The sequence below is a fragment of the Nannobrachium achirus genome (assembly GCF_963921795.1).
Source record: "Nannobrachium achirus genome assembly, chromosome: 23".
Lineage (NCBI taxonomy): Eukaryota > Metazoa > Chordata > Actinopteri > Myctophiformes > Myctophidae > Nannobrachium > Nannobrachium achirus.
In genome coordinates this window covers 32,898,349-32,925,159 of record NC_137830.1, presented here as the reverse complement: position 1 = coordinate 32,925,159, position 26,811 = coordinate 32,898,349, and the positions used below count along the sequence as shown (strand labels likewise).

General features: G+C 41.7%; 1 protein-coding gene across 1 annotated transcript; it reads left to right on the top strand.

Moving 5' to 3' along the window:
* Nucleotides 1-255: 255 nt before the first annotated feature.
* On the top strand, nucleotides 256-26,502 carry LOC308308885 (sodium- and chloride-dependent GABA transporter 1-like; the record flags this gene model as incomplete). The annotated part of the gene is made up of 14 exons (XM_080754341.1): nucleotides 256-526; nucleotides 3,637-3,768; nucleotides 6,220-6,320; nucleotides 7,585-7,694; nucleotides 9,416-9,548; nucleotides 14,579-14,713; nucleotides 14,806-14,909; nucleotides 17,307-17,431; nucleotides 17,892-18,004; nucleotides 19,214-19,345; nucleotides 20,189-20,291; nucleotides 21,712-21,812; nucleotides 24,896-25,063; nucleotides 26,413-26,502. 14 exons carry the CDS (start codon nucleotides 256-258, stop codon nucleotides 26,500-26,502), a joined length of 1,818 nt encoding a protein of 605 aa, XP_080610467.1.
* Nucleotides 26,503-26,811: the final 309 nt, after the last annotated feature.

The window sequence follows — 26,811 nt, the reverse complement described above, 5'->3', positions numbered from 1 at the left end:
TCACAACTCCTGTTCCACACGTGCTAACTGCGAAAACTCTGTTTTCTGATCTGCAGCTTCCCCACATCATATTCAGCACCTGTCCATCGTTGTGAGTTCCAGCGTCTGGTAAAATAACCAGACTCAGGGGGGGGAGCGGGGCCCAGCCCCAGCTGGACCCGAACGCAGACGGAACCGACACGGTTCGTAAACCTCCGGAGGTCGTGACGACCCGGTGGTCAGTTGACCCTGGAGGTCGACGACGGCGGCCTCGCGATGGGGAAGAAGAAGACGACGGAACAGAACGACGTGGCTTTGAACTCTCCCGCCGTTAGGGAGTCTAAGCATGCAGTTCCCGCCGAGGACGTGCATCCGGTAGCAGCAGTAGCGCCCCCTGCGGACGAAAGCAAGAAGAAAAAAGTAGAGGAGCCTCCAGACCGAGGCAGCTGGAAGGGCAAGTTCGACTTCCTGCTGTCGTGTGTGGGATACGCCATCGGCTTGGGAAACGTATGGAGGTTCCCCTACCTGTGTGGGAAGAATGGTGGAGGTAAGTGAATGGGGGGGTGTCATTTCTTTGGTTGGTGGGCTATTATCATCGTTATAAATATACCCTTTAAGTTAAAGGGGAAGACTGTATTGTAAAGTACAATGTGTGATGTCATCAAGTTGTACTTTACAATACAAACCCCAAAATCAATCCTCCAGTTCTAGGCAACACAGAAGGGGGGGAACTTTTTTTCTATTTCCACACAACTCCTCTAAGGTATATTAATGACACAGTTCAATATTGAAAATGAGTGGTCTTCCCCTTTAAGGTAGTTATAATGTTCTGTTCCACTGAGCTTATAATGCATTATGACCAGCGCTTCGCATAATACATTATAAACGTTGTTAGAAGTTGTCAAACATGATTATAATATAATACATTTATAACGAGTGTTATAATGCCTTTTAAGCGCATTATAATGCATTACAAATGTGATTATAATATATAATAGAGGCGACCTTTGAGTAAAGTGTTACCATTTATGGAAAAGTTTAATCTGCAAAACAATTTTGTACAAAAGCTTCATCTCTGTATCGGCTTAAGAGGTCACACACACACAGTCACACACACGAACGCGCGCGCGCGCACACACACACACACACACACACACACACACACACACACACACACACACACACACACACACACACACACACACACACACACACACACACACACACACACACACACACACACACAATTGTCATATTGCACTGATTCCATACTGCGTAACACTCTGTATTATAGATTGGAAAAGCAATAACATCTGGTTTGCTCCAGATGACCTTGCTGCTCCACAAATATCTGCTGTGAAAAGGGTCCATAAAGTCTGGTTTTACTCTACATGCAAATAGTAGTAAAATTGCCTCAAGGGAGGATGGGCGGGTGGGCAGACCACGTTGTCACGCCCATGATACCCTGATTCACCCAGTGAGTCATAGTTGGCTATTAGACGTCTACGTAAGGGACAACGTCTGGCTCAGTGGTCATTATCGAGTGATAATGTGGTTCCCTAGCATCCTTTAAAATTGCCCTGAAAAACCACTTACAGGCGGCAGCCATTCGCAACTGGCAATAACAAACCTAGCCCAGCCTCCCCTGACCCTTCTTTGTATTTATCTACTGTATATATTTGTTTCACTGTTTTTTTTATTTTTTATATATGTTTATTGATTTTTTTTTCACACATAACACAATACATACACTCACACCCATTCACTCACCCCCCCCCCCCCCACACACACACACACACACACAGCCTACCCCCTGCACATGCCCATTAAAAGTCACCTTGTTTACAAAAAAATAAAATAAAATGAAATACCAAAAAATAAAAATAAAAAACAATTCAGATGGCATTGTTCACATCATTTTCTTTTTTTTCCATTTCTTTTACCTTCTAATAACTTAATAAACTTCTAATAAAGTCTTCAATCAATCAATCAAAATCCCGACAGGCAGACATTATCCCACGTATTACACAGCTACTTAATAAATAAATTAATAATTTGACCAATAACTAAAAACAAAACAAAGTATGTGCTTGCTTACATTAGTGAATGTATTCCACAAGTGTTGCGCTGGGTTCCTGCCGTTATCAAGAAATAACACACTGCTGATTTCAGCGATTGACCAATCAGAATCAAGCATTCAACCAAGCTGTGTAATAAGACGTTATTAATTGTCTAGTTAACTGTCTGTAGGGCTTGGTTGATGACCATTGGTTGTACAATACTATTCACAATGCATTGTGGGGTAGGATAAGTCCACTTCCACTACTATATATACAGTAGGCAGGGGTCTTCACATTTTTCAGGCCAAGGACCCCTTAGCTGAGAGAGAGATGAAGCAGGGACCCCCATACGTATACAATTGTGTTGCAGATTTCTTTTTAACCTCTTAAGCCCCAGGGGGGTCAAGGGGAAAAATCTGCCTAAAATGTATACCCAAATTGGAACAGTTGTGGACACAAAACTACAATGATTGTGGCTACTCTTGACCCACCAAATGTCAGCTCACCCCTGAACATTCATAAATGCATTGTAATCACATTTCTCTCACCAAATTGTCCTGCTGTGATCATTTACCTAGGAAAAGATGATTGAATAAGACCTCCGCCTATGGAAATGTTGCCTTCTGAATAGTGAATGAGCCTCAAGACCTCATTGAAAACATATATAGTGAATAGAGAAATTGCTCACCAAGGTGTCATCAATTGATAGGCAAAATTGAATGAATATATTCCAAACTATGTAAACTCTACAGATGTTTTAGTGAGAGTAGTGCTGTAATATTAGTAAAGTTAAAGTATAGGGTGAAAATTGATAAAAACGAGTAACAATAAGTTGTAATAATACTGTAATATGAGTAATGTATGGATGAAAAGTACAATGGCAGCTGATTACTATGCTGTAGGCCCACTGTAACAATAATCAACAAAGAAAGTGTGGTTTGATTTGGTCTCAATTGATTTATTGACATGTATTGACAGCTGTTCAGAGGTCAACACCTTTTGCCCCCGCCGGCGGGGGCAATGGGGTTCAAGAGTATTCATGTGTATTTTCGCACATTTAACCATCAAACCCTCGATACCTACAGTAGTACACTTAAACTTTGTACTTGGCGTGCTCTTTTTCTATCTACACCCAAACCTCTTTGCCGAAAATAGACGATGTACAAGCACACAACGCCTCGCGCTTTATTCTTGTCGAGCATTTTGTAACACTGATAAGAATGTTTCTACTGTATATCGTCTGTCGGGTCCAAAACTGTTACTTTTCAGGATTCGAATTCTGAAGTATCAAAAGTAGCAGATCGTCAAGCTCGAAATGGATCTGCTACTTAATTGGAATTATGCTACTGAATTATGATCAAGTAAGGCGTTAAACACAAATGCCCGATAGCGACAATATAAGTAAGCCATTTACCATGAGAGGGAGTGGGTTGTTGGCTGATTTACCACTGTTTCAGGGTTGTGCACGAGGCGAAGCCGAGTGCCAAACAACCCTGAAACAGTGGTAGAAATAAAGTTTTACTATTATCATTAATATGTCAGACACATCATCCACAGACTTACCAAACTGTTCCTTTCTTCTCTGGTCACGTGACAGGGGCGTTCCTGATCCCGTACTTCCTGACCCTGGTGTTTGCTGGGATCCCTCTCTTCCTGCTGGAGACCAGCCTGGGACAGTTCACCTCGGTGGGGGGTCTGGGGGTCTGGAGGCTCATTCCTATGATGAAAGGTGAGAGTGGGTCTTTTGATTGATTGATTGATTGATTGATTGAATACTTTATCAACAGTTTGCAAAAAGTACAGTCTTGTGGTCCTGTGTATTCAATTCATCGAGTCATATAAAGACATAGACGATACAATATAAACAGAGCAGCGGTGAGCTTGTAGATCTGCTTTATTTGAATAGCCAACGTATGCATGGATAAATTGGACAGTTCCCGAGGTCAGGTATATATATATATATATATATATATATATATATATATATATAATCTGTACATTGAAAAAAATCCACATGTTTCCAGCATCCCATGAGCCCTTGCATGAAAGGTGGGCATCACTTCATGTTCCTCTATTTCATTCTGACTGGTTGCTGTTGCTGTTGTGAGCCTGTGACACCTGGATCTCTGCATGGTGATTACTTGGTGTTTGTTAAGTGATTTGAATCAGCTTTGTGGAGGAAGTGAAGCACCCATTAACACACCCCCTTTTCCCTAGTAAACTCATGGGAAACTTTGCCAGTTCAACAAATGAACCTGACATCGGTCTAAACATTATGTTTAGACTTTATGGTCGTCAAGTTTAGGGCAAGTGCCAGATCTTTAGGACTGACTGTCCACACTGTTGTTATTTTCAAGTGATAGGATCTGATTTGTGACATTAACTTACATCATTGTGACCAATTGTGAGCTTTTAGCTCTACTATTTTCTGTGAGCAACACGGACATAGGCTAACGTATAAATCAAGCTTCCGTGTCTGAGAGTGCCCAGACTGGGACATGCGTGTTAGAAATCAGATATTGTTATGATTTGACTGACCATTATCCACTTAGCCAAGTTCATGCATAGTTCATCATGTGTTGAATCCCTCTCATCTGCGTAAGCAGCCCATACTGATGCATTTGACGCCACGACCATCAACTACTTTATCAGAAAGAGTAGACTGACAGTTGAGCCTATACGTAACCAGTGGTGTAATGGTGTTTTTTTCCCCCCCGGGGGGACTGTTATTTAATGATGTCACTCTAATGATGCACTCGCGTGCCTATACTGTAGGCCTATGCGATTAAGGTAAATCTTACTTTTTTACGGGTGTACAGAAGATAGAATCTTTCAGCTTTAGTTTTAGTCTTTAAAAATCTCAATGAATGCATTGATTAAATTATCTAAAAGATTGCTTTGAACGAGTATTAGCATCTTCTGCTGCAATGGTGGCTGAGGCATTGTTGTGTGCAGATAGGATATAGCAGCAGCCCTACTGAAGCCAACTGTGTTGCTTAAGCCCCTTTTCCACTGACATGGCCCAACACCACACCACTCCACACCGCCCACTTGTGCCAGGTTTTCCACTACAAGGACCTGATGGGTAGAGTGGTGTGAAAGTGGTACTAAACGTGGTGCTAAAAAGTATCCAATCCAGAGTAGGTCTGAGGTTGAGCTGGGCCAAACAGGGGCAAACATAATGACTGATCACTCACTGACTTTTCATTTAGACCACCAGGATATAGTTGTAATACATGATAATAGATTCTATTGTGTTATAATCACTGTTATAATCTATTATAGTGTATTATAATTATCGTAGTAATATATGAATACTTGATAGTTTACAGTTTACAGTTTACAGTTTAGGCATTTAGCAGACGCTTTTAATCCAAAGCGATTTACAATAAGCAGATAGTGTATTGTAATCACAGTTATAATCCATTATAGTGTATTATAATTAGTTGTAATACAAATTTATATTGTATTATAATCACAGTTAAAAGGGTACATTTGTTTCTTACCGATAGGGGTACTTTTGTGTAATGGAAAATGTAGATATTTTTATGTGGTTTGGTGTGGTGTAGTGTGGTGCTAAAGCTGCAGTCGAAAAGGGGCTTAAGTGTATCTGTCTATGCAAGGTGTGAGGATGCATTTGCACACTAACGTGTAAACCTGACTGTTGGGTCGGTTGGGTCAGGTGTCTTAAAGATGCCCCCCCCCCCCCAATTCAATACCTATACTGAAAAAGTAACGAACAAACTGATTGGTAGAGGATTATTGGATTGACTGGTTGGGCAGATTTCTAATTCGCTTCATATTTTCAAAAAGTTTGATTGGAAACGCATGAAGTTAGTTTTTGTTCGTCAAACTTTAGGTGTAGTTTTTCATAAATCTCTTTTTATGAGTGTGCTCTGATGAAGGCTCATAGCCGAAACGCGTAAATGTTCTTTGTTGGTGTGTGCCAATAAAAAAAGTGGAAATGTGATACTTTGTCCTCCATTGAGTTAGTTGTGCCTTTTTGGATTTTTTTTCTTTCAATTCCTACTTTTTATGTACTTAGTCTTGTGTGTTTGTATGTGGGGGAAATAGTGCTATATAAATAGAGTTTGGCTACAAACATTAGGCTGATGTCTCTTTCTCTCTCTCTCTCTCTCTCTCTCTCTCTCTCTCTCTCTCTCTCTCTCTCTCTCTGTAGGTGTCGGCCTGGCGTCAGTGATTCTGTCCTTTTGGCTGAATATATATTATATTATCATCATCGCCTGGGCGCTCTACTATCTGTTCAACTCCTTTGGATCAGTAAGTTACTTAACATTGTTACCGTCGGGGGCGGGGCAGAAACTCTCTCCATATTCTCGTCTCACAAAGTATCAAAAGTAACAGTTTTGGACATAATGACGTTTCCACCCGACAGAGACAATATAATATATAATTTATATAACAGTATACAGCACATACACGTATATTGATATACAGTATACTAGGTTTGAGGATAAAGCAGGAGCGGGCGAGGTTGAGATGGTTTGGACATGTGCAAACTGCAAAGGAGGGGCAAGGGGTACATTGGGAGAAAGATGCTGAAGATGGAAGTGCGAAAGAGGTTTGGTGTAGAGGGGAAAAAGAGCAGACTAAGTACAGAGTGAAAGGTCAAGTTTATTAGGTAATGACGGCTCAAGTGGTTAAATATCTGTAAACACAAATTGACATGAATCCAAATACACTGATGATTGTACTGTCAAACGATGAAAATATATGGAATCTACGAAAAGGTTGAGGGGGTCCCTGCTTCATCTCTCTCTCAACTAAGGGGTCCTTGGCCTGAAAACATTGAAGACCCCTGAGATAGATAAATAGATGTACGGACGGACGGACAGACAGGAGACCCTGGGTTGTGTCATCCACGTTTGATTCCTCTGTTGTGTTTTTCAAAGAATCGTGCGTGAAACCAGAGAAGTGTCAATGCAAAGACCCCATGCATTTGCAATTACAACTGCAAATACAGCGAGCAACTGCCTGTGAATACGTTCATGTGTATTGTTTACATTCTGTACGTTCTGAACTTTCATGCACTGAGACGGATGTTATTCTGAGTGTAGGGATAATATAGGACATCAGCAGCAACAAAAAAGTTTGGCCCTTATAATGTATTTTACAAATGTGGAATGGAATCAACTATAGAAATTCAAATGTGAATTGTGTACTGACTACTGAGTGACTTGCTCATTGTATCAAGAAGATATACCGGTACAAGGGTTTTGTGAATGTAACCTTAACAGTACATTTAATATTTATGTCCTTGTATTTTCTCCTTTATTTGGACATGAATACATTATTAAAGTAAGTGTGTGTGTGTGTGTGTGTGTGTGTGTGTGTGTGTGTGTGTGTGTGTGTGTGTGTGTGTGTGTGTGTGTGTGTGTGTGTGTGTGTGTGTGTGTGTGTGTGTGTGTGTGTGTGTGTGTGTGTGTGTGCGTGCGTGCGTGCGTGCGTGCGTGCGTGCGTGCGTGCGTGCGTGCGTGCGTGCGTGCGTGCGTGCGTGCGTGCGTGCGTGCGTGCGTGCGTGCAGGAACTACCGTGGACGGGCTGTGATAACCCCTGGAACACAGAGAAATGTTTTTGCAACTACAGTCTGACAGACACCACCAACCTGACCAGTGCTGTCACCGAGTTCTGGGAGTGAGTGTGATTTTTATTTTTAAATGGTATTCATATACTTTAAACACGTAGGGGAGAACGGGGTAAGATTAACCAGTTTTGCTTAAGTTGCCCTGGAAGCTAGAACAAGTGAGATGGCATTAAAATCTAAACATCTAGTCTGAGTAAGCATCTGTGACAAAGGGCCATCAAAATATGACTTATTTAAAAAAAGTATTCATGTGGCTCAACTTGCCCCAGGTTAGGAGCAAGGGGTAATTTGACCCACGTGATATTCTAAACTTTAACAGTTTAAACTAATAAAATAAAATACATTATTTAATAACACATTTCCCTTTTGCAATTAGTCTTATTTTTTTATTTAAACAATATAAAACCAGTTAAATAAAACCTTCTACCACTTTTTGTGGTCACATGTTCAGATACTGGATTCTGTTGGCTTAAAACAGTGGTAAATCAGTCAACAACCTTGAGTTGGCTCATGTGGACCCCGCCCACTGAAACAATTAATGATTGTAACTAATAACCTTGCAAGTTACAACTGTGTTTTCTTTCATTTATATGGTAGAAGTGGTAGAAAAGCAATTTACCATTCGAGGGTCGCAATTTGCTTCGCCTCGTGCCACAACCCTGAAACAGTGGTAAATCAGCCAACAACCCACTCCCTCTCATGGTAAATGGCTTACTTTTAATATTTGCAATTATTAATATAATATTGAAAACTTCTCTTAAATGAGTATATTCATCAAAATGAAAGATCATTCAGCATAATTTGAGTTGCAAAGATCTAATACAAAATATGAATAGTGATTGATATTAGGATAATTGGCTCATTTTACCCCGAGACATTTGGTTCATCTTGCCCCACGATCTTTAGCTAAATGATTCACATGGTTTTATACACTGGAATATCACCAACATGCATGATATATGAGTTTAGGCCTGGGTACATTTGCTTTAACATACAAATCATTATACCAGAAAAGTAAAGAATTAACTTCGACCAGCAAAAAAACACTTTTTTGTGTAGAAATATGCTCGGCACTTGTCCATGTGTCTGTCAACTCCACAGCCACAGGGGCGGCAGTGGCTCAGGGGTAGAGAAAACCGCCATTAAAAAACACTTCAATCACAGTTCAATCCCGGGCTCTCAGAGTTAGTGTCGAAGAGTCCTTGAGCAAGACTCTGAACCCCTAATTGCTCCCGATGAGCAGGTTGGTGCCTTGCATGGTTTCCTCCGCCATCGGTGTATGAATGTGTGTGGGTGAATGTAATGCACAATCTCTGTAAAGCGCCTTGGATAAAGGTGCTATATACGGTAAATGCACCATTTACCATTTATTTGCCATTTACAGCCAGTTTGAAATGATGGTTGTGTCCTTATTTTAAGGTCACATGACAATTCATGTGTTCAAGTTTTAAAGATACAGGGGGTGGTTCAACTTACCCACAGGTTCATCTTACCCTGTTCTATCTATAGTTAATTTTAGGAGTGGTTAAGTTTGGGCATAGTTTTACTATGAGGTTAGATTTAGGAATAAGGTTAGGTTTAAGCATAGTTTTGCTGCGGTTACATTGAGGAATACATGGGGGCGAGCGTTTTCATACGTGTGTGTGTGTGTGTGTGTGTGTGTGTGTGTGTGTGTGTGTGTGCGCGTGTGTGTGCGTGTGCGTGTGCGTGTGCGTGTGCGTGCGCGCGCGTGCGTGCGTGCGTGCGTGTGTGTGCACGTGCGTGTGTCCAGGCGGAACATGCACCAGCTGTCAAGCGGTCTGGAGGAGCCTGGCGAGCTGCGTTGGCCCCTGGTCGGGACGCTGGCTCTGGCCTGGGTTCTGGTCTACTTCTCCATCTGGAAGGGAGTGGAGTGGACAGGGAAGGTCAGTCCACTTCTCCTCTCCTCTTTTCTTCTCTTCTCTCTGTCTCTCTCTTTCTTTCTCCCTCCCTCTCTCTCTCTCTTAGTTCACCAACCATGTGGTCCTAAAAGGCTGCTCTCTAGCTCAGTAGTTTCCAAACGGCGGGTCGGGACTCGCAGGGGGGGTCCCCACATTTTTTTGGGGGGGTCCCCAGAAGATTTTTCTTTTGGGAACTGTTTGGGAACTCTTGCTCTAACTATGGGTGGTGACGAGTGATGTTTCAGTTGAGTCACAGGCCACGTAGAACAAGATGACATCAGGCAATATCACACAACATGGTTCTGAACTTCATTACACACATAGAGAATATATACTGTATATATATATATATATATATATCGTCACTGTCGGGCATCTCCAAGTTTAAAATGTGTACGTTTTTTCGCGAAGTGAAGCCCTACTTCATCATACAAGGCCGTCGCACAGGTAGTGAAAACAGATCTAGATATGCTTGATATGAGACATGGATAAATAACAGAATGCGTAAGAACAAAAAGATGGATCTCGTCATCATTGAGCACAGATGTCAGTATCTTATAAAGTAGTACGTCACTGTCAGCCAGAAACCTTGTATCTCCAAGTCTCAGATGTTTTTTTTTTAATTAAAGCCATACTTCATCATACAAAAGTGTCACAGAAAAGTAATGAAAAAAGCAGATTTTATTTTTATTTTTAAATCAAGTTTTTATTGAGTTTTCACAAAAAGGTGTGACATAAATGTATTCAAAAATATACATATAAACAGACTGCAACAAAATAAATTAAAGACATACAAGAACAAAAAACAAACAAAAACAAAAGAACGGGCGAACAGCACAATACAATGTTCATAAAATTATCCATAAACATAGTCAGTCATTTAGAGTGGTAACTTCTCCACACATAAGGGCACATTAAACGGTGAATTGTAAGAGTACAACTGGGGCTTTCCAAACCAGGGAATCACTTCCACTATAAATGAGTGTAGCTAGATCCTTGGGCAAATAATCTATAAGTGGCTGCCAAATATTTAGAAAATTGTCTTCCTTCTCTTTTAATTTGGCACTGTATATTTCTCTGTACCACTACAAAAAAGGAAGGTTTTGGACATACAAGGTTTCCACCCTACAACAACGAGTAGATGTGCTCATTGTGCAGTGCTGCTTTACGCAGATGTATGCGTGACGCATGATTCCAAACATGCATATGAACTGGGTCAAGCCGATAAAGGTCAGCCCCATCATAACAGTGATAAAAGGATAGAGCACGTCAGCAACTTCCACAGCGCATAGCAGACACGATATCACTGAGGAGGAGAAAACACAGAATGAAGCCCCTAAGGCTTATTTCCATTGTGGTCCTCAGTCACAACATAAAATATCCAAGTACACATAACAGACTATGACACTTAGCAGCATCTGGCAGCAGCAGCTGTGGTGTAAAGTAACTAAGAACATTTACTCAAGTACTGTACATTCATTGCCTTTTCAAAATGGCCCCCCAAGTTCCTCACTGCCATGTTCCTAAATGTCTAGTGCGCGGATCGTGCACGCCCATGCCTAGATCATGCACCATATGTGTAGTACTTTTTCACAGCTTTCAAAAAAAAAAAAAGAAAACGCTTGGAAATCCGTTCAGGCATTCATGAGATAGAAGCCTTCAAAGTCTTCAATTGTAAACAAAAATGGCTGCCATTTTGAAAGATGTGTTTGTTATGGGGCTAAACATGCAATTTCGCGATTGCGATCATGCCTAATACATTTTAGGCATTTTTGATTTTTTGATTTTTTTCTTTTTTTTTTAAATGGGAGAACTCGGGAAACTCGGGCCGTGGCAATATGGGGGTACTGAAATAACACGGGAAACTCGTGGCAAAGCAGTGAATGAGTTAAGTACACTTTCGATGCATTTTTACTATACTGGAGTATTTCCGATGTTCAATACTTTTTACTTCTACTCCATTACAGTACATCGCAGAGGCAAGTGTTGTACTTTAACCCCACTACAAATATTTGAAAACTTAAGTTAATGTGGTTGCCCGACAGGGCAACACACTGTAGTCCTGGGGAAACTTTATTTTTCTTCTAGATAAACTTTATTAGAGTTGCAATTGGAATTCAATGGGGGGAAAGCGCAATTGGAATTCAATGGGGGAAAAGTGCAATTGGAATTCAATGGGGGAGTGCCGGAGTGGAATTCAATGGGGGAGTGCCAGAGTGGAATTCAATGGGGGAGTGGTGCTAGCTCGAGGATTGGTCTGGCTTCACATGACAGTTAGCTTGCTGCAGAATATAGTCACGGCAAACACACTTGCAATTTCCAATTGCATATTTTGTATTAATATATATATAGATTTTCTATATATATCGTTGAGACCGGAGGTCGCATTTAGTATGAAAACCTGCAGATCATGTCCGTCCGTCTGTCACGCCTCATGTCACACTCCAAATCCCTGATGTCATCAATATTCATGTCACAGAGTCACACTCCAGATCCCTGATGTCATCAATATTAAGCATTCTTGGTGACGTCACCATCAACAAGTGCGACCTGATATAAATAACTGGGCGCGCTCTGCTGGCGCACAAGTAGGCCACGAGTGCACAAGTGTGCAAGGTGGCACCTCGACAGAGCGCAGTCTAGTTTTGGTCAAAGATGATTCCATGCCAAAGCGCCAGCACAACGCATCGCGATGCAATTCATTGTGAGCTTGTAGATCTGCTATTTTCAATCTTTTGAAAAATCTTGTGAAATTGCACTTTTCTGCATAACGACCACTTTTACTTTCGGTAATTTAAGTATAGGCTATTTTGATGCCAATACTTCTGTACTTTTACTCAAGTACATTTTGAACACTGGACCTTTACTTGTAACAGATGTACATTTACTTGTACATGATGGTATTGATACTTTTGCTTCAATAAAAAAGAAAAGGAGTACTTTTTTCATCTGTTGTATTCACCTAGGAAAAAGAAAAAGGAAAACATTTTATTATTATATATTATTTACTCCCAACTCCTGGGTGATGAATTAAGAGCACAGAAGGCAGAGTAAAATATAGATATATCAAAATCAATATGTTGGGGTGATTTAAAAAAAATGTACAGCCATGTTAAAGCAAGACACGCGTGAGTGGAATCACATTTGTACATTCTTCGGCCAGGATAATCGCGTTTTCATGTGTGTGCTGAAACAAGAGAATGAAAATAATTCCCCAAGGCCCTGGCCTTGATGGACATTGGCAATTAAATACAATCGTTGCGCTTCAAAGGCCGGGAGCTACAGTATGTGGACAAAGCTCTGCGAAGCTTTTATTGGCTAAGGGAGCCGTGGAAATATTTCATGAACTGTTTTTTTTTGTTTTGTTAGTTTTTTCACTCATTTTGTGCTACATGGTAAACAATTACCATTGTTTTCTTGTGCCTTGGACTTTTCGTGATTTAAGGCAAATTGCATGTGATTGCTAGACCAGCTAGAGGAAGTTTGACATCACTGCCACTAGAGGCCGCTATATTCCCCTGGCTCACAGAGTTATTTCTTCCACTGAAAATACCATAGGGTCTGAAACAGTATTGTCATCTAAGAACCATCTTCCAAAAATAAACAAATTAGTTAGATGGTGTATTTCTGTCTATCTTTCTGTCATGTCAGGTGGTGTATTTCTGTCTATCCTTCTGTCATGTCAGGTGGTGTATTTCTGTCTATCTTTCTGTCATGTAAGGTGGTGTATTTCTGTCTATCCTTCTGTCATGTCAGGTGGTGTATTTCTGTCTATTTTTCTGTTATGTCAGGTGGTGTATTTCTGTCTATCTTTCTGTCATATCAGGTGGTGTATTTCTGTCTATCTTTCTGTCATGTCAGGTGGTGTATTTCTGTCTATCCTTCTGTCACATCAGGTGGTGTATTTCTGTCTATCTTTCTGTTATGTCAGGTGGTGTATTTCTGTCTATCTTTCTGTCATGTCAGGTGGTGTATTTCTGTCTATCTTTCTGTCATGTCAGGTGGTGTATTTCTGTCTATCTTTCTGTCATGTCAGGTGGTGTATTTCTGTCTATCTTTCTGTCATATCAGGTGGTATATTTCTGTCTATCTTTCTGTCATGTCAGGTGGTGTATTTCTGTCTATCTTTCTGTCATGTCAGGTGGTGTATTTCTGTCTATCTTTCTGTCATGTCAGGTGGTGTATTTCTGTCTATCTTTCTGTCATGTCAGGTGGTGTATTTCTGTCTATCTTTCTGTCATATCAGGTGGTGTATTTCTGTCTATCTTTCTGTCATATCAGGTGGTATATTTCTGTCTATCTTTCTGTCATGTCAGGTGGTGTATTTCTGTCTATCTTTCTGTCAATCAGGTGGTGTATTTCTGTCTATCTTTCTGTTATGTCAGGTGGTGTATTTCTGTCTATCTTTCTGTCATATCAGGTGGTGTATTTCTGTCTATCCTTCTGTCATGTCAGGTGGTGTATTTCTGTCTATCTTTCTGTTATGTCAGGTGGTGTATTTCTGTCTATCTTTCTGTCATATCAGGTGGTGTATTTCTGTCTATCCTTCTGTCATGTCAGGTGGTGTATTTCTGTCTATGTTTCTGTCATGTCAGGTGGTGTATTTCTGTCTATCTTTCTGTCATATCAGGTGGTGTATTTCTGTCTATGTTTCTGTCATGTCAGGTGGTGTATTTCTGTCTATGTTTCTGTCATGTCAGGTGGTGTATTTCTGTCTATCTTTCTGTCATATCAGGTGGTGTATTTCTGTCTATCTTTCTGTTATGTCAGGTGGTGTATTTCTGTCTATCTTTCTGTCATGTCAGGTGGTGTATTTCTGTCTATCTTTCTGTCATATCAGGTGGTGTATTTCTGTCTATCTTTCTGTCATATCAGGTGGTGTATTTCTGTCTATCTTTCTGTCATGTCAGGTGGTGTATTTCTGTCTATCTTTCTGTCATGTCAGGTGGTGTATTTCTGTCTATCCTTCTGTCATGTCAGGTGGTGTATTTCTGTCTATCTTTCTGTCATGTCAGGTGGTGTATTTCTCGGCCACCTACCCCTACTTCATGCTGATCATTCTGTTCGTCCGCGGGGTCACGCTGCCTGGCGCTATAGACGGCATTAAATTCTACATCACACCAGACTTCAATAAGCTCGTCAAATCAGAGGTAAACACTATCCATTAAAAGATGCATTTAAACTAATCTTGGTGGATTTTCAGATTATGGAACCAATCATGTGTGTGTTTGCGTCCCGTCAGGTGTGGCTGGATGCAGCCACGCAGATCTTCTTCTCCTACGGCCTGGGCCTGGGATCTCTCATCGCCCTGGGAAGCTACAACACATACCACAACGATGTTTACAAGTAAGCACACAACACATATACCAGGGGTCTACAACAGGGGGTCCACGACCCCTAGGGGGTCCTCAGAGTTACTACAGGGGGGCCACCAAATCTTTGTGTGATAGGATCATTCTTTAAATGAACAACTTGAACCCTCGCTTCCCTATTCTGAGGAGAACTTTAGCCAAAAATAGCCGATCTACAAGCTACAAGCGTAGCGAGGCGTTGAGAGTTTGTAGATCGGCTATTTTTGCCAAAATACTTTGGTGTAGAGCAGGGGTATTCAACTAAATTGTCCAGGGGGCCACATTGACAGAAACCAAAGGGGCCGGGGGCCGCACTAACGCGCCCCCCCCCCCCCCCATTGTACACTTGAAACAACAGCACGACCACATTTTCACTACATTTTCACAAACAACCACATTTTCATCTAACTACATTGCAAAGCAAAATACTTTTCTAGTAGAATACTTTTCATGTTTATGTGCTTAATTTCTGTTCAACAAGTTGACAACTGTAAACATGCTTTCTTGGTAAAACCTAGTGCTAACTACATCACACTATGATGGCCAACCTGGCATTGATGTCGACCTTATTGCCAGTGCACACACAATTGCCTTCTTTGATGCTTTTAACGATGCCTAACGAGGATCAGTTGAGTCACAGAGACACACACACACTCCACTCTGCTGCAGTGCTCTGACTGGAGTCACTTCACTTGAATATGATGGAATATGATTAGGGATTACTGTGATTATGGTAAGATGATGCTCACGTTTCATATCGCGCAAACCATACCTATAACGTTCATTAGCCTCCAAAAAAAACGATTTTGGATTTTTTTTTTTTTTTTCAAAAACTTTTTTTTTTTTTTTTTTTTTCAAAATTTCTCCAGGGGCCACAAGGAAGGTCCCCGCGGGCCGCATTTGGCCCGCGGGCCGCCAGTTGAATACCCATGGTGTAGAGGTAAAAAAAAGAGCAGACTAAGTACGGAGTGAAAGTGAAAAATGTACCAAGTAAACGATCAACGATTTAAATGTCTGAAAAACATATTAACACAAATCCAACTTAGACTGATGACAGTGGTGTCAAACAAGTTGATGAAAATCTGCAACAAAATGTCATACAATATGTAGGGGTCCCTGCTTCATCTCTCTCTCAGTTAAGGGGCACTTGGCCTGAAAATGTTGAAGACCCCTGACATATACATACCACACAACGATGTGTACTGTACAAGTAAGAACACAACACAACACGTACCACAACTAGGGACTCTTCCCTACATATTGGATTCATGTTAAATGTGTTTTCAGACATTTAACGACTAAAACCCTCATTACTTTGTAAACTTTACCGTTGGCTCGGTATACTTGTCTTGATCTGCTCTTTTTTCCCCTGTTCACCAAACCGATTCCGGTTCCTCAATGTTGGAACCGGTTCCTCAATTTTGGATCCTCTTCCGGATCCCAACCCTGACAACAATGAGTTTACAAGTAGAAACACAACGCATACTGTACACAGCAATGTTTCAGTGGTGTCAGTTCAGAAAAAGCTAAGGTATGGCAACATGACTGGTGTCTTGCACACGCGCCTTCGCGCGTGTGCAAGACACCAGTCATGTTGCCATACCTTAGCATCAGGCATGATACATTTATTTCAATAAGCACATTCTATTTTTCACCCGTTTCTACGGTTTCTTGGGCTGGATGGCAGCCCTGGAACGGTTGTTCAAGTGCAGCTAAACTTGGCATGTTAGTAAACGTGCCACAATTAACAATAATGCATTGCACCTGTGCAGCTGACCTGCGGAACCTGGGAATATACCATTTTGTCAAGATGGGGAGAATACAAGTGTGGAGGATATAATTATAATACTTTGTTAAAGTGACCATTTTGTTACATTTTGCATTTGTACTTTTATTTTTTAAAGATTTGTTTTTGGGCTTTTTTATGCCTTTATTTGATAGGATATTAGACAGACAGGAAATGGGGAGAGAGATGGGAAACGAATGTGGCAAAGGTCGTCCGGATCAGGAATCGAACCGGCGACGCCAGCAGGCATCATAGCCTAGTATGTGGTATGCGCCTTGACCACTAGGCCAGCGGGCGCCCCGATTTGTACTTATTTTACTGTAATTTAACAACATAATAACCAGAACAGATAGACAAAGAGACATTCGTGGATTTATATTTAAAAGTAACTTTTATTTTCCCACCTATGCAGCTGCATACCCCTGCCATACCCAATTGACGCCCCTGCAATGTTTACAAGTAGAAACCGCAACACGCACACTGTTCTTTTGGTTTTATGCTTCACCACTGGATAAAACTATTTCTATGATCTATTTCACCAGTCGTGCAGTTTCATCTCCTTTGTGTTCTTTTCCTGTTCTGCCTCCTCTCTCCTCCTCCCACCAGAGACTCCATCATCGTGTGCTGCATCAACTCGTGCACCAGCATGTTTGCGGGGTTCGTCATCTTCTCCATCGTTGGCTTCATGTCCTACATCACAAAGAAACCTGTGCAGGAGTTGGCAGCTTCAGGTACTAAAACACTCAACCACGTGACGTTCTGTTGTGTACATGAATACAAAATAATCCACTTTGTGTTACGATTCCAAATTATTTGTACCCAGAGTGGGCGTGTTTTGTTTTAATCATTTTAGAAATGATTTAAAATAGTGAAAATAGCTGATCTACAAGCCCACAACGCCTCGCACCGTGTGTGCTTGTAGATCTGCTATTTTCACTAGTTTTGTGTGACAGTCTTGTGTGATGAAGCAAGGCTTTACTTTACGAAAAAACATACATATTTGAAACTTGGAGAAACAAGGTTTCTGCCTGACAGTGACGCTATGTGCGTGTACGTGTGCATGTGAGCGTGCACATGCATGTGTGTGCGTGTGTGTGTGTGTGTATGTGTGTGCGTGCGTGCGTGCGTGCGTGTGCGTGTGTGTGTGTGTGTGTGCGTGCGTGCGTGCGTGCATGCGTGTGTGACCTCTAGGTCCCGGGCTGGCGTTCCTTGCGTACCCACAGGCCGTCACCCAGCTGCCCATGTCCTCTCTGTGGGCCATCCTCTTCTTCTCCATGTTGATGATGCTGGGACTGGACAGCCAGGCAAGAAGACACACACACAAACAGGCACACACACGTGTGCTGTGCACACATGTAACATATGTATTTGCGTTCACATTGAAGACGATTCTACAAATGTCTTCTAAGTTTTCTGAAAAAAACAAAAACAAAAAAATCATATCTCCATTATTCTAACCTTTTTTTTGTAAATGAATGCTTGAATCTTGATCATACTACAGCGTCACAATGAAACATCAAAAGTTGCAGACCCGCAAGCTCGACACATGGCGTGAAGCAACGTATTTTGATACTCTTGATACTTTTTTATTTGAATCCTGAAAAGTAATAGTTTGTGACATAAGAAGTTATTTTTTTTCACCCGAGAGACTATATGTACCTAAAATAGAAAATGACAGATGCCTTCCCAGTTTTAATGGATTAACAAATTCTTGAACAGAAACAATAGTAGATAGTAGACTTGCGGGAACTCAGCAACAAGTATTTCAGTACAGATCACGGGTACAGGAAGCATTGTCTCCTCCAAATGTGGCGACAATTATCACAGACACTGAACAGAATTTTGCCAGTGCCTTAGCTCTTGGCTCAACACACAATCTGCAGGCCTCTCACAACTCATTTATGGACATTACCCATTCTTCCAAAGCATATTTACATTTGTAACCAAGCTGTATAATAGCATCCTTAAGACGTTGGCACTTTAACACCTTAGGTAAGGAATGGAGGAATAAGGAATGCCTCTTCCATTACAACTCACAGGTGGCTGTGGCTCAGGAGGTAGTGCAGGTTGGCCGTGGTCGGCGGTTCAAATCCCGGCTCCTCCTGTCCACATGCCGAAGAGTCCTTGAGCAAGACTCTGAACCCTATAGTTGCTCCCGGTGAGCACGTTGGTGCCTTGCATGGTTTCCTCCGCAATAGGTGTGTGAATGGGTGAATTGTAATGCACAATCTATGTGAAGCACCATGGATAAAGGCGCTATATAAATGCACCATTTACCATTTACTTCCAAAGTGGTCGCTTTTCTACTGTCCTTATCAACAACATAAGATGATGATGATCCAACTGATGTGTGTGTGTGTGTGTGTGTGTGTGTGTGCGCGTGTGTGTGTGTGTGTGTGTGTGTGTGTGTGTGTGTGTGTGTGTGTGTGTGTGTGTGTGTGTGTGTGTGTGTGTGTGTGTGTGCGAGTGTGTGTGCGCGTGTGCGTGCGCGTGCGTGTGTGTGTGTGTTTCAGTTCTGCACGGTGGAGGGCTTCGTCACAGCTCTGATGGATGAGTTCCCCATGGTGCTGAGGAAGAGGAAGAAGTCCTTCATCCTGCTGATCTGCTTCATCTCCTTCATCATCGGATTCTCCAACATCACACAGGTACTGCTGTGGCACTGGTACTGGTACTGGTACTGGTACTGGTACTGGTGGTGCTGGTGTGATATACTGGTGGTACTGGTATGGTATTACCGGTAACATACTGTAGTTACCATAGAAAACCATAGAAGAAACAACACTGCTTTACAATATGAAAATGATAATGGATGATAGCACATAATAAGCTTATTGTGTTCTCAGTTTGCGCTCCGTCAATTTGCAACACGTTGGGCTCTCTTATAGCCACCGTAGTGTGAGTGTGTGTGTGTGTGTGTGTGTGTGTGTGTGTGTGTGTGTGTGTGTGTGTGTGTGTGTGTGTGTGTGTGTGTGTGTGCGCGTGCGTGCGTGCGTGTCTGTTGAACTGCTTTTACAGCCAAATCCGTTCTTCCAATATTTTGAAAATGAACTTCTATACACAAATTATACGATATTCTTGGGGATGGATTCAGTTGTCAAGCATTTCAAATGTGATACGTACGTACCGGTACGTGCATTCATGTTCAATGCTCATCTGCTCTGCGTGATTGGTGCAACAAACACGTGCACAAAAACACACAGACACACGCATGCGCGCACACACACACACACACACACACACACACACACACACACACACACACACACACACACACACACACACACACACACACACACACACACACACTTTTCCTGGCACAAGGAAACCGTTCTCCCCATGCTTCATTACATGTTGATAAATGGATTCCATAAAAATCTCATGGTGTTTTCCTTCATGCATAATTCATAATAAGAGAGAGAGAGAGAGAGAGAGAGAGAGAGAGAGAGAGGTAATATAAACATTGTGTGTTGTCCCTCTCTCCCCGGCAGGGTGGGCTGTACGTGTTCAAACTGTTTGATTACTACTCGGCCAGCGGGATGTGCCTCCTCTACCTCGTGTTCTTCGAGACCACTGCCATTTCCTGGTTGTACGGTGAGAGAGAGGAGAGGCGAACATTCCAGTCTGTACTGCCACCTGCTTTCATTTGTGTGTTCATTTAAGGCCGATTCTACAAATGCCTTCTAAAGCGATACTGTAGTTCTCACAAGATTTTTCAAATAATGAAACAATAGCAGATATAAGCTTGTATAATCTTCTATTTTTGAATAGCCAACGCAAATTTTTTTTTTTTTTTTTTTTCTCCCAGTTTTAGTGGGTTAACCACATGAAACCCAGCCGGCCCTATTCCTGGTTGAACGTTTGGCGAAAAATCGTCTTATCGATAAGCTCACGTCTGCAAGTTGTGAGCTTGTAGATCAGCTATTTTCCTGGAAAGATATTTTAGAGTAGAGCAAAAAGTTAAATAATATCTTTTTTTGTATTTTTCGCATTCCAATGTTATTATAGTAAATGTACCTCTATTGATCCCGGATGGGGACCCAAATGCATTTGGCAACCAAATTGGAATCAAATCAAAATACTATTGAACATAAGTCTCCATGGTGTGAGTAATCAATAGAAAAAAAGTCATTTTGGGGGTGAACTACTCCTTTAAGTCATGTAAAGTAGCCTATACATGATGTGAACATCCACGGTACATCATTATCAGAACGAAATGTATCCTCCAACTTCTTGTTTATGCCCAAAATGATTGGATATACTGGCTTTGTAGCGCTTTGTAGAATGTATGCGATAAGGTCTTGCTGCGCGGTCATTAGGCCTATGGCTTATATGGACACGACAGGCTGATAATTATCAGCCTGAAGTGTCCATATAAGCCATAATCACCAAGCAGCAAGATCTTATAGCACTTATTACCCAGCTAATAAATACAATTAATAATTTGACTCAAAACTAAAAACAAAACAAAGTATTTCCTTGTTTACAGACGGCTGAAAGTATTCCACAAGTGTTGCGTTGGGCGTCCGCCCCAGCGCAACACGGTCGCCTTGGGAAACAAGGAAGTGCTGATCAAATACAATTTCTGATACTGCGTCGTCTATTTCTCGCCTCAAATGTTTCTAAAAACATTCTTGAGAGCAACGTTTAGTTGTAAATGACGCTGTGTGTTTGTTTACATGGCTAACATGTTGGATACAGCACTAAATCCACGCAGTGCAGCCTGACTACAGCAGGTGCTCTGCGCCGTTGATGAGGCAGCGGTGAATTATAGAGCGGAACGGTCATTATACGCCTATAATTCACAGCTGATTTCAGCGCTCGACCAATCAGAATCAAGCATTCAACCAAGCTGGGTAATAAATATATATACGTATTCCTTAGTGCCCAGTGTCTGTTCTCTCGTCCTGTTACCCGTGTCCACTCTCAATAGTCTTTTTGTTCAGCTGGTTTTTCAATCTCCTCATGAACCTCTGCTCTCTCTCACTCATTCTTCTCTCTCTCTGTGCTGTAGGAGCGGAGAGGTTCTACAAGGACATAGAGGATATGATTGGTTATCGTCCCTGTGTCTGGTGGAAGCTGTGCTGGAAGTACTTCACTCCCCTAATCTGCCTGGTATGTCGTCTACAGATTTGACAGATTTTGCGAGAGACCAGGTATATGAAAATAAACCCAAAAGAAGCAACTACAGGCCACAGGAGCGCCTTGAACCTTTATACAGTACATTGGCTATTTGAAAATAGCTGTTCTACAAGATCACAATGCGTTGCGATACGACGTCTTGTGAGCTCTCTGCTGTTTTGTAAAAGTGCACAAATTTTTTTGGGATATGTGGACAATTGTGGACAATTACATTACATCTGGTGGTCCTTGATGTGAAAATGTTTGAGAATCACTGGTTTAAACAATATTAGACAGAAAGCCCAAATAAGTAACTACACTTAAGAAACAAGACCCAAAAAAAACGCAAACAACTTTACTTTACAGAAAAAACAAGCCCAAAGTTGCTTATTAATAAGCGGACATGGCAACGCTGGGTAGTCGATAGAGCCTCCTTATCAAATTAACCTCTGAGGCGATCAAATCCCTCAGCTGTACGTCCCTGACTGATAGAATAGCTTCACTGTATCACTCACCAGATCATTGCATCATGTCTCACTCTATATGGAGATCAATCTGTCAAGCCTCGACAGGCTAAGCACATTAGTCACCTCAACATCAATCGATTAAGATGGCTGATGTATGAAGAGGATTATACAGATTCATTCGTGAGTCCTCCAGAAACCTTGTAGTCCAAAACAATTACTTTTTCAGGCTATGGAACAAAAGACCTTTAAGATCTAAGGCCGGTTCATTCTACAAATGCCCTCCAAATCAATGGTTCAGGATATGTGTTTGGCCGCAGACCGCAATCTGAAAACATTTGTGCCAGGGACCTTGACCTAGACCTTGATCATTAATCACCTCTACTTTGATTGATTGATTGATTGATTGAATACTTTATTAGTCATAAATGTAAACAGCATGACAGGTCACGGAAATCTGCCACACCCAAATATAGGTACACGTGTGATGTCATGTTGCAGTGCCATAACACTAGCATCGTCCCAATCAGGCGTCGTTTTCTTTTCCAGAGGGGGACAATATGCATAAAATGACACAATTGAAGGTTAAATGTGAACACTAGGGGATGGCAGTGCCCGTCCCCTCATGACCCAAATGACGCCCCTGTCACTTTTGAGAAGTAGTTAGTCAGTTTGTGAGGGTGATAGAGGGAGGGCACTGCCCTCGGTGATCAGTTAAGATGAATGATCTATAAACTGCTCACAGATTCACAAGGCCACCACCAAGCTTTATCAGATGGCATTTATAGGTGGCACTGCTGCTGCATGGGGTCAGGGGCGTCACAAGGGGTAGGAAAGTGGGACTGAGTTACCAGGGCCCAAGGTGGAGGGGCCCTAGCAACTTTAGCTATTGAAAAATAGCAGATATACAAGCTCACAGTGCCGCGCTGCGAGCTTGTAGATCTGCTATTTTTGAAAAGTCGTGAAAATGTGTGCAAATCTTTGAATATGTGTATTTTTTAAGCGAACATTTGTAAATTTTGCTTCCGGGGGGGGGGGGGGGGGCTCCCTGGAACGTAATATTTTGAGATGGCGGTCCGTGGCCAAATACATACCATTTTGGGGGTCCTGCACATGAAAAAGTTTGAGCATCACTGACATGGAAACATAGGTTTCTTGCACACATTTTCCCAATTTTTCAAAAATAGCAGATCTACAAGCTCGCAGCGCGGCACTCGGTGCCGCGCTGTGAGCTTGTATATCTGCTATTTTTCAATAGTTAACATTCATGGGGGGCCCACAGTGAATCCTTGTACCCAGGGCCCAGAATTTGGTGTGACGCCCCTGCATGGGGTTGATTAGTTGTGACTGAATTGATTGCCTCGAGTCTTGAAGTTGATTTACAGTGCCAACTTATTTACCTTTCTACTAAAGCCACATTGATTCAAAAGATATTAACATTAAATGAAGCTATATCACTGGAATGCTGTTAAAGCTATTCTGACATGATGACTAAGTAGAGTTTACCCAGTCTATTGTTTTACTGGCTAATTGGCCAGATATTAATGGGCCCCTTTGTTTATCAATATCGTGTTGTTTCTTTGCAGCACTGAAAGGCGCTAATCAAATATAGGGCCAACATGCATAATGCACATAATGCTCACTAAATCAATTTTCAGACCTGGTACTATCCCTTTACGCAAAGTAAAGCACTGCTTCATCACACAAGGCCATCGCACAAAAGTAGTGAAAACAGCTGATCTACAAGCACACAACACCCGTTGTGTGCTTGTAGATCGGCTGTTTTCACTAGTTTAAATCATTTTAAAAATGATAAATTCAAAACAAACGGTTTTGGACATACAAGGTTTCCACCCGACAACGACGATATCTAGGCAAGGCATGTTTGTTATATCTTTGTTTATCTTCATGATTAATAAGCCCAACTGAGTGTAATCAAATCTACCCTAAGATCGACATAATCAAATTTACATTCGAGTAATGTAACAAAAGTATTATCACAAAGAGAACTAGAAAAAGAGCTCCTCAGAGCACAGGTCTCCTCCAGGTCAGGTAGGTTATTGTGGGCCAGCAATGTTCAGTATTCACCAATCAGGATGGAATAATGAGAAATCGGACAGATCAGTCTTGATCACATGACCATAGAGATAATGTGTACGGATTTTCGTGAGGTTTGGACAAAATCTGAAGGATGTAAAAAAGAAAATTCGCTAAAATCTGGTGGCGTTATAATATGCAGATATGAAAAGGGTGATTAGCTGTTCACAGGCGGACAGAAGGACGAACCGTTGTATACAGTACATTTCGTCCATTTAAAAAATAACAATGTGACACATTATGAGCTTTCTACTTTCTACTTTTGGTTCTTGGAAGTACATTTTGATACAAATACTTTTGCAAGTAAATTTAGAATTCCGGACATTTACTTGTAACCGAGTAAAGCTTTTAGCCTTGTCTATATGCCCACACATTGAGGAGGGCAAGGACAATTAGTTGTAGCGCAGTTGTTATAAACCTTTTGGGTGAAATGAGTGAGAAATATGATATCATATACTTTGATTTGGTTATTATTATTTTTTTTTTTTGAAAAACATTATAAATCATGGGTTACAGGGCGTGTTCACCTTCAGCGCCATAGAGATGACCCCGCTGACCTTGGGGAAGTATGTGTACCCGCTGTGGGGCCAGGTGATTGGCTGGTTCATGGCATTGTCCTCCATGGTGCTGATCCCTGGCTACGTCATCTACCTGTTCTGCACCAGCAGAGGATCCATCAAACAGGTAACACATCACACCCGGAAACCTCTCATCTCCATATTATACCTTTTTGTGGGGTTTTTTTTCACGTAAATTAATATTTGATCATACTACAGCGTCTAACCCACTTTAAAAATGGTCAGTTGAATACGTTTGTTTTCATGTTACATTGAACATTGTATTTGTCAGTATTACGTTGACACGACTTGTTGTCACCACAAAAAAGTCAAAGTTCAAGTACAGTATATCGTCTCTGACGCGTGGAAACCTCATATCATCCAATACGGTTGCTTTTCAGTATGAAAAAATTTCAAAAGTTCAAAACGCGTTGTTTTCGAGAGCTATTGCTTAGTCCGAAGGTTCATTAGTCCGAATTTGTTAAGAATACTATGCCTAACTCTAACTCTAACCCTAACCTTAACCTCAGTAACCCTAACTAAATTCGGACTAATGAACCTTCGGACCAATGAACCTTCGGACCAATGGGCAGTCCCCGAGCTATTTGGGATAATTTTGTGTGACGCTGTATGATCATGTGGGGCACTAATTCACGAAAAAACACAAAAGGTTAAAAGAGCGTGTGTTTAACACTTTTCACCTCAGTGTTTCACCTTCTATGTCTCACCAGACAGGGATTATTGAGGCAGTTCCAGGGAATCCCCTAGCCTGGGTGCCTAAATCTGCCGTTAGGGTAGCTATGTCATAGCTTCTTAAGCCGTGACATCATTTTGTAGTCAGACCCCCCGCTGGTGCCAAGCAGATTTATTGTCAATATGGGCAGTGCTGTGTCCCTCGCTATTTCAACAGAAGACAAAAATAACGACTAAAGTATAATTCTACCACTTTCCTGTCAACAAGAAAGAGAAGAAAGATAAGCTTATAGTAAAAAGATTCACGGGCGCTGGTGCCTCGTTGGCACCAGAAGTTCTCCTCTGCCTACAAAATGATGTCAGACTTAAGAGGCCCATTCGTCCCACCCTGCACCACAGACCAATCGGAAGCCGCGGTTGTTTGCCTAGACGCTTTCTATGTCCCACCTCCCCTTGGAGATACGAGGCTTTCCAGACTGTGATGCGGAGAGACAAAACAAATCGCGGAACGGAGCGAACAGGCTGGCACCCAGGCTAGGAATCCCCAGCTAAATTAGTTAATATAGCTTCAGTCAGTTTAACCACTTAAACCCGGCACACATTGGCTATTTGCGTCAAATCTAGAACATCTTTGGAAAAGAAAATAATATATTCTATTTTTCTCTGGTACAAAATATTTTCAAATGGGGGTAACTATGTGCCCAAATGCATATTAATTCAGGGGTCCTTGAGATTAAAACATTTGATTACCACTGGAACCTCATTGTTTCCTGTTTCGCACAGCGCTGGCAGCTGATGACCACGGCCAGGCCGGCGGAGAAGCCATCGGGGGCGGGGCAGGAGGAGGCGAGCGTGGGCGAAGACGCCGTCTAGCCACGAGAGACAAGCTCTTCCTCTCCTCTCTCTGTCTTGACTTTCTACTCTCCGTCTGAATCGACCAACTCAACATGGGTGCAATGTACTATAGTGTACTATAATATGTATATTATTTAGTACCTCCTGTTCATCCATACTAATAGCGTTCAATCATATTGTTCCAGGCACGTGCACACATATAGACATCAAAGGGGGCTTGAGCCCCTGCCCTTTTATCCGTCTCTGAAAAGTGCCCTCTCCACTCCAGACCATGAATGCAGTTTTTACTATGGTGAAAGAAATGCAAATGCCCTCTTTCCATGCCAT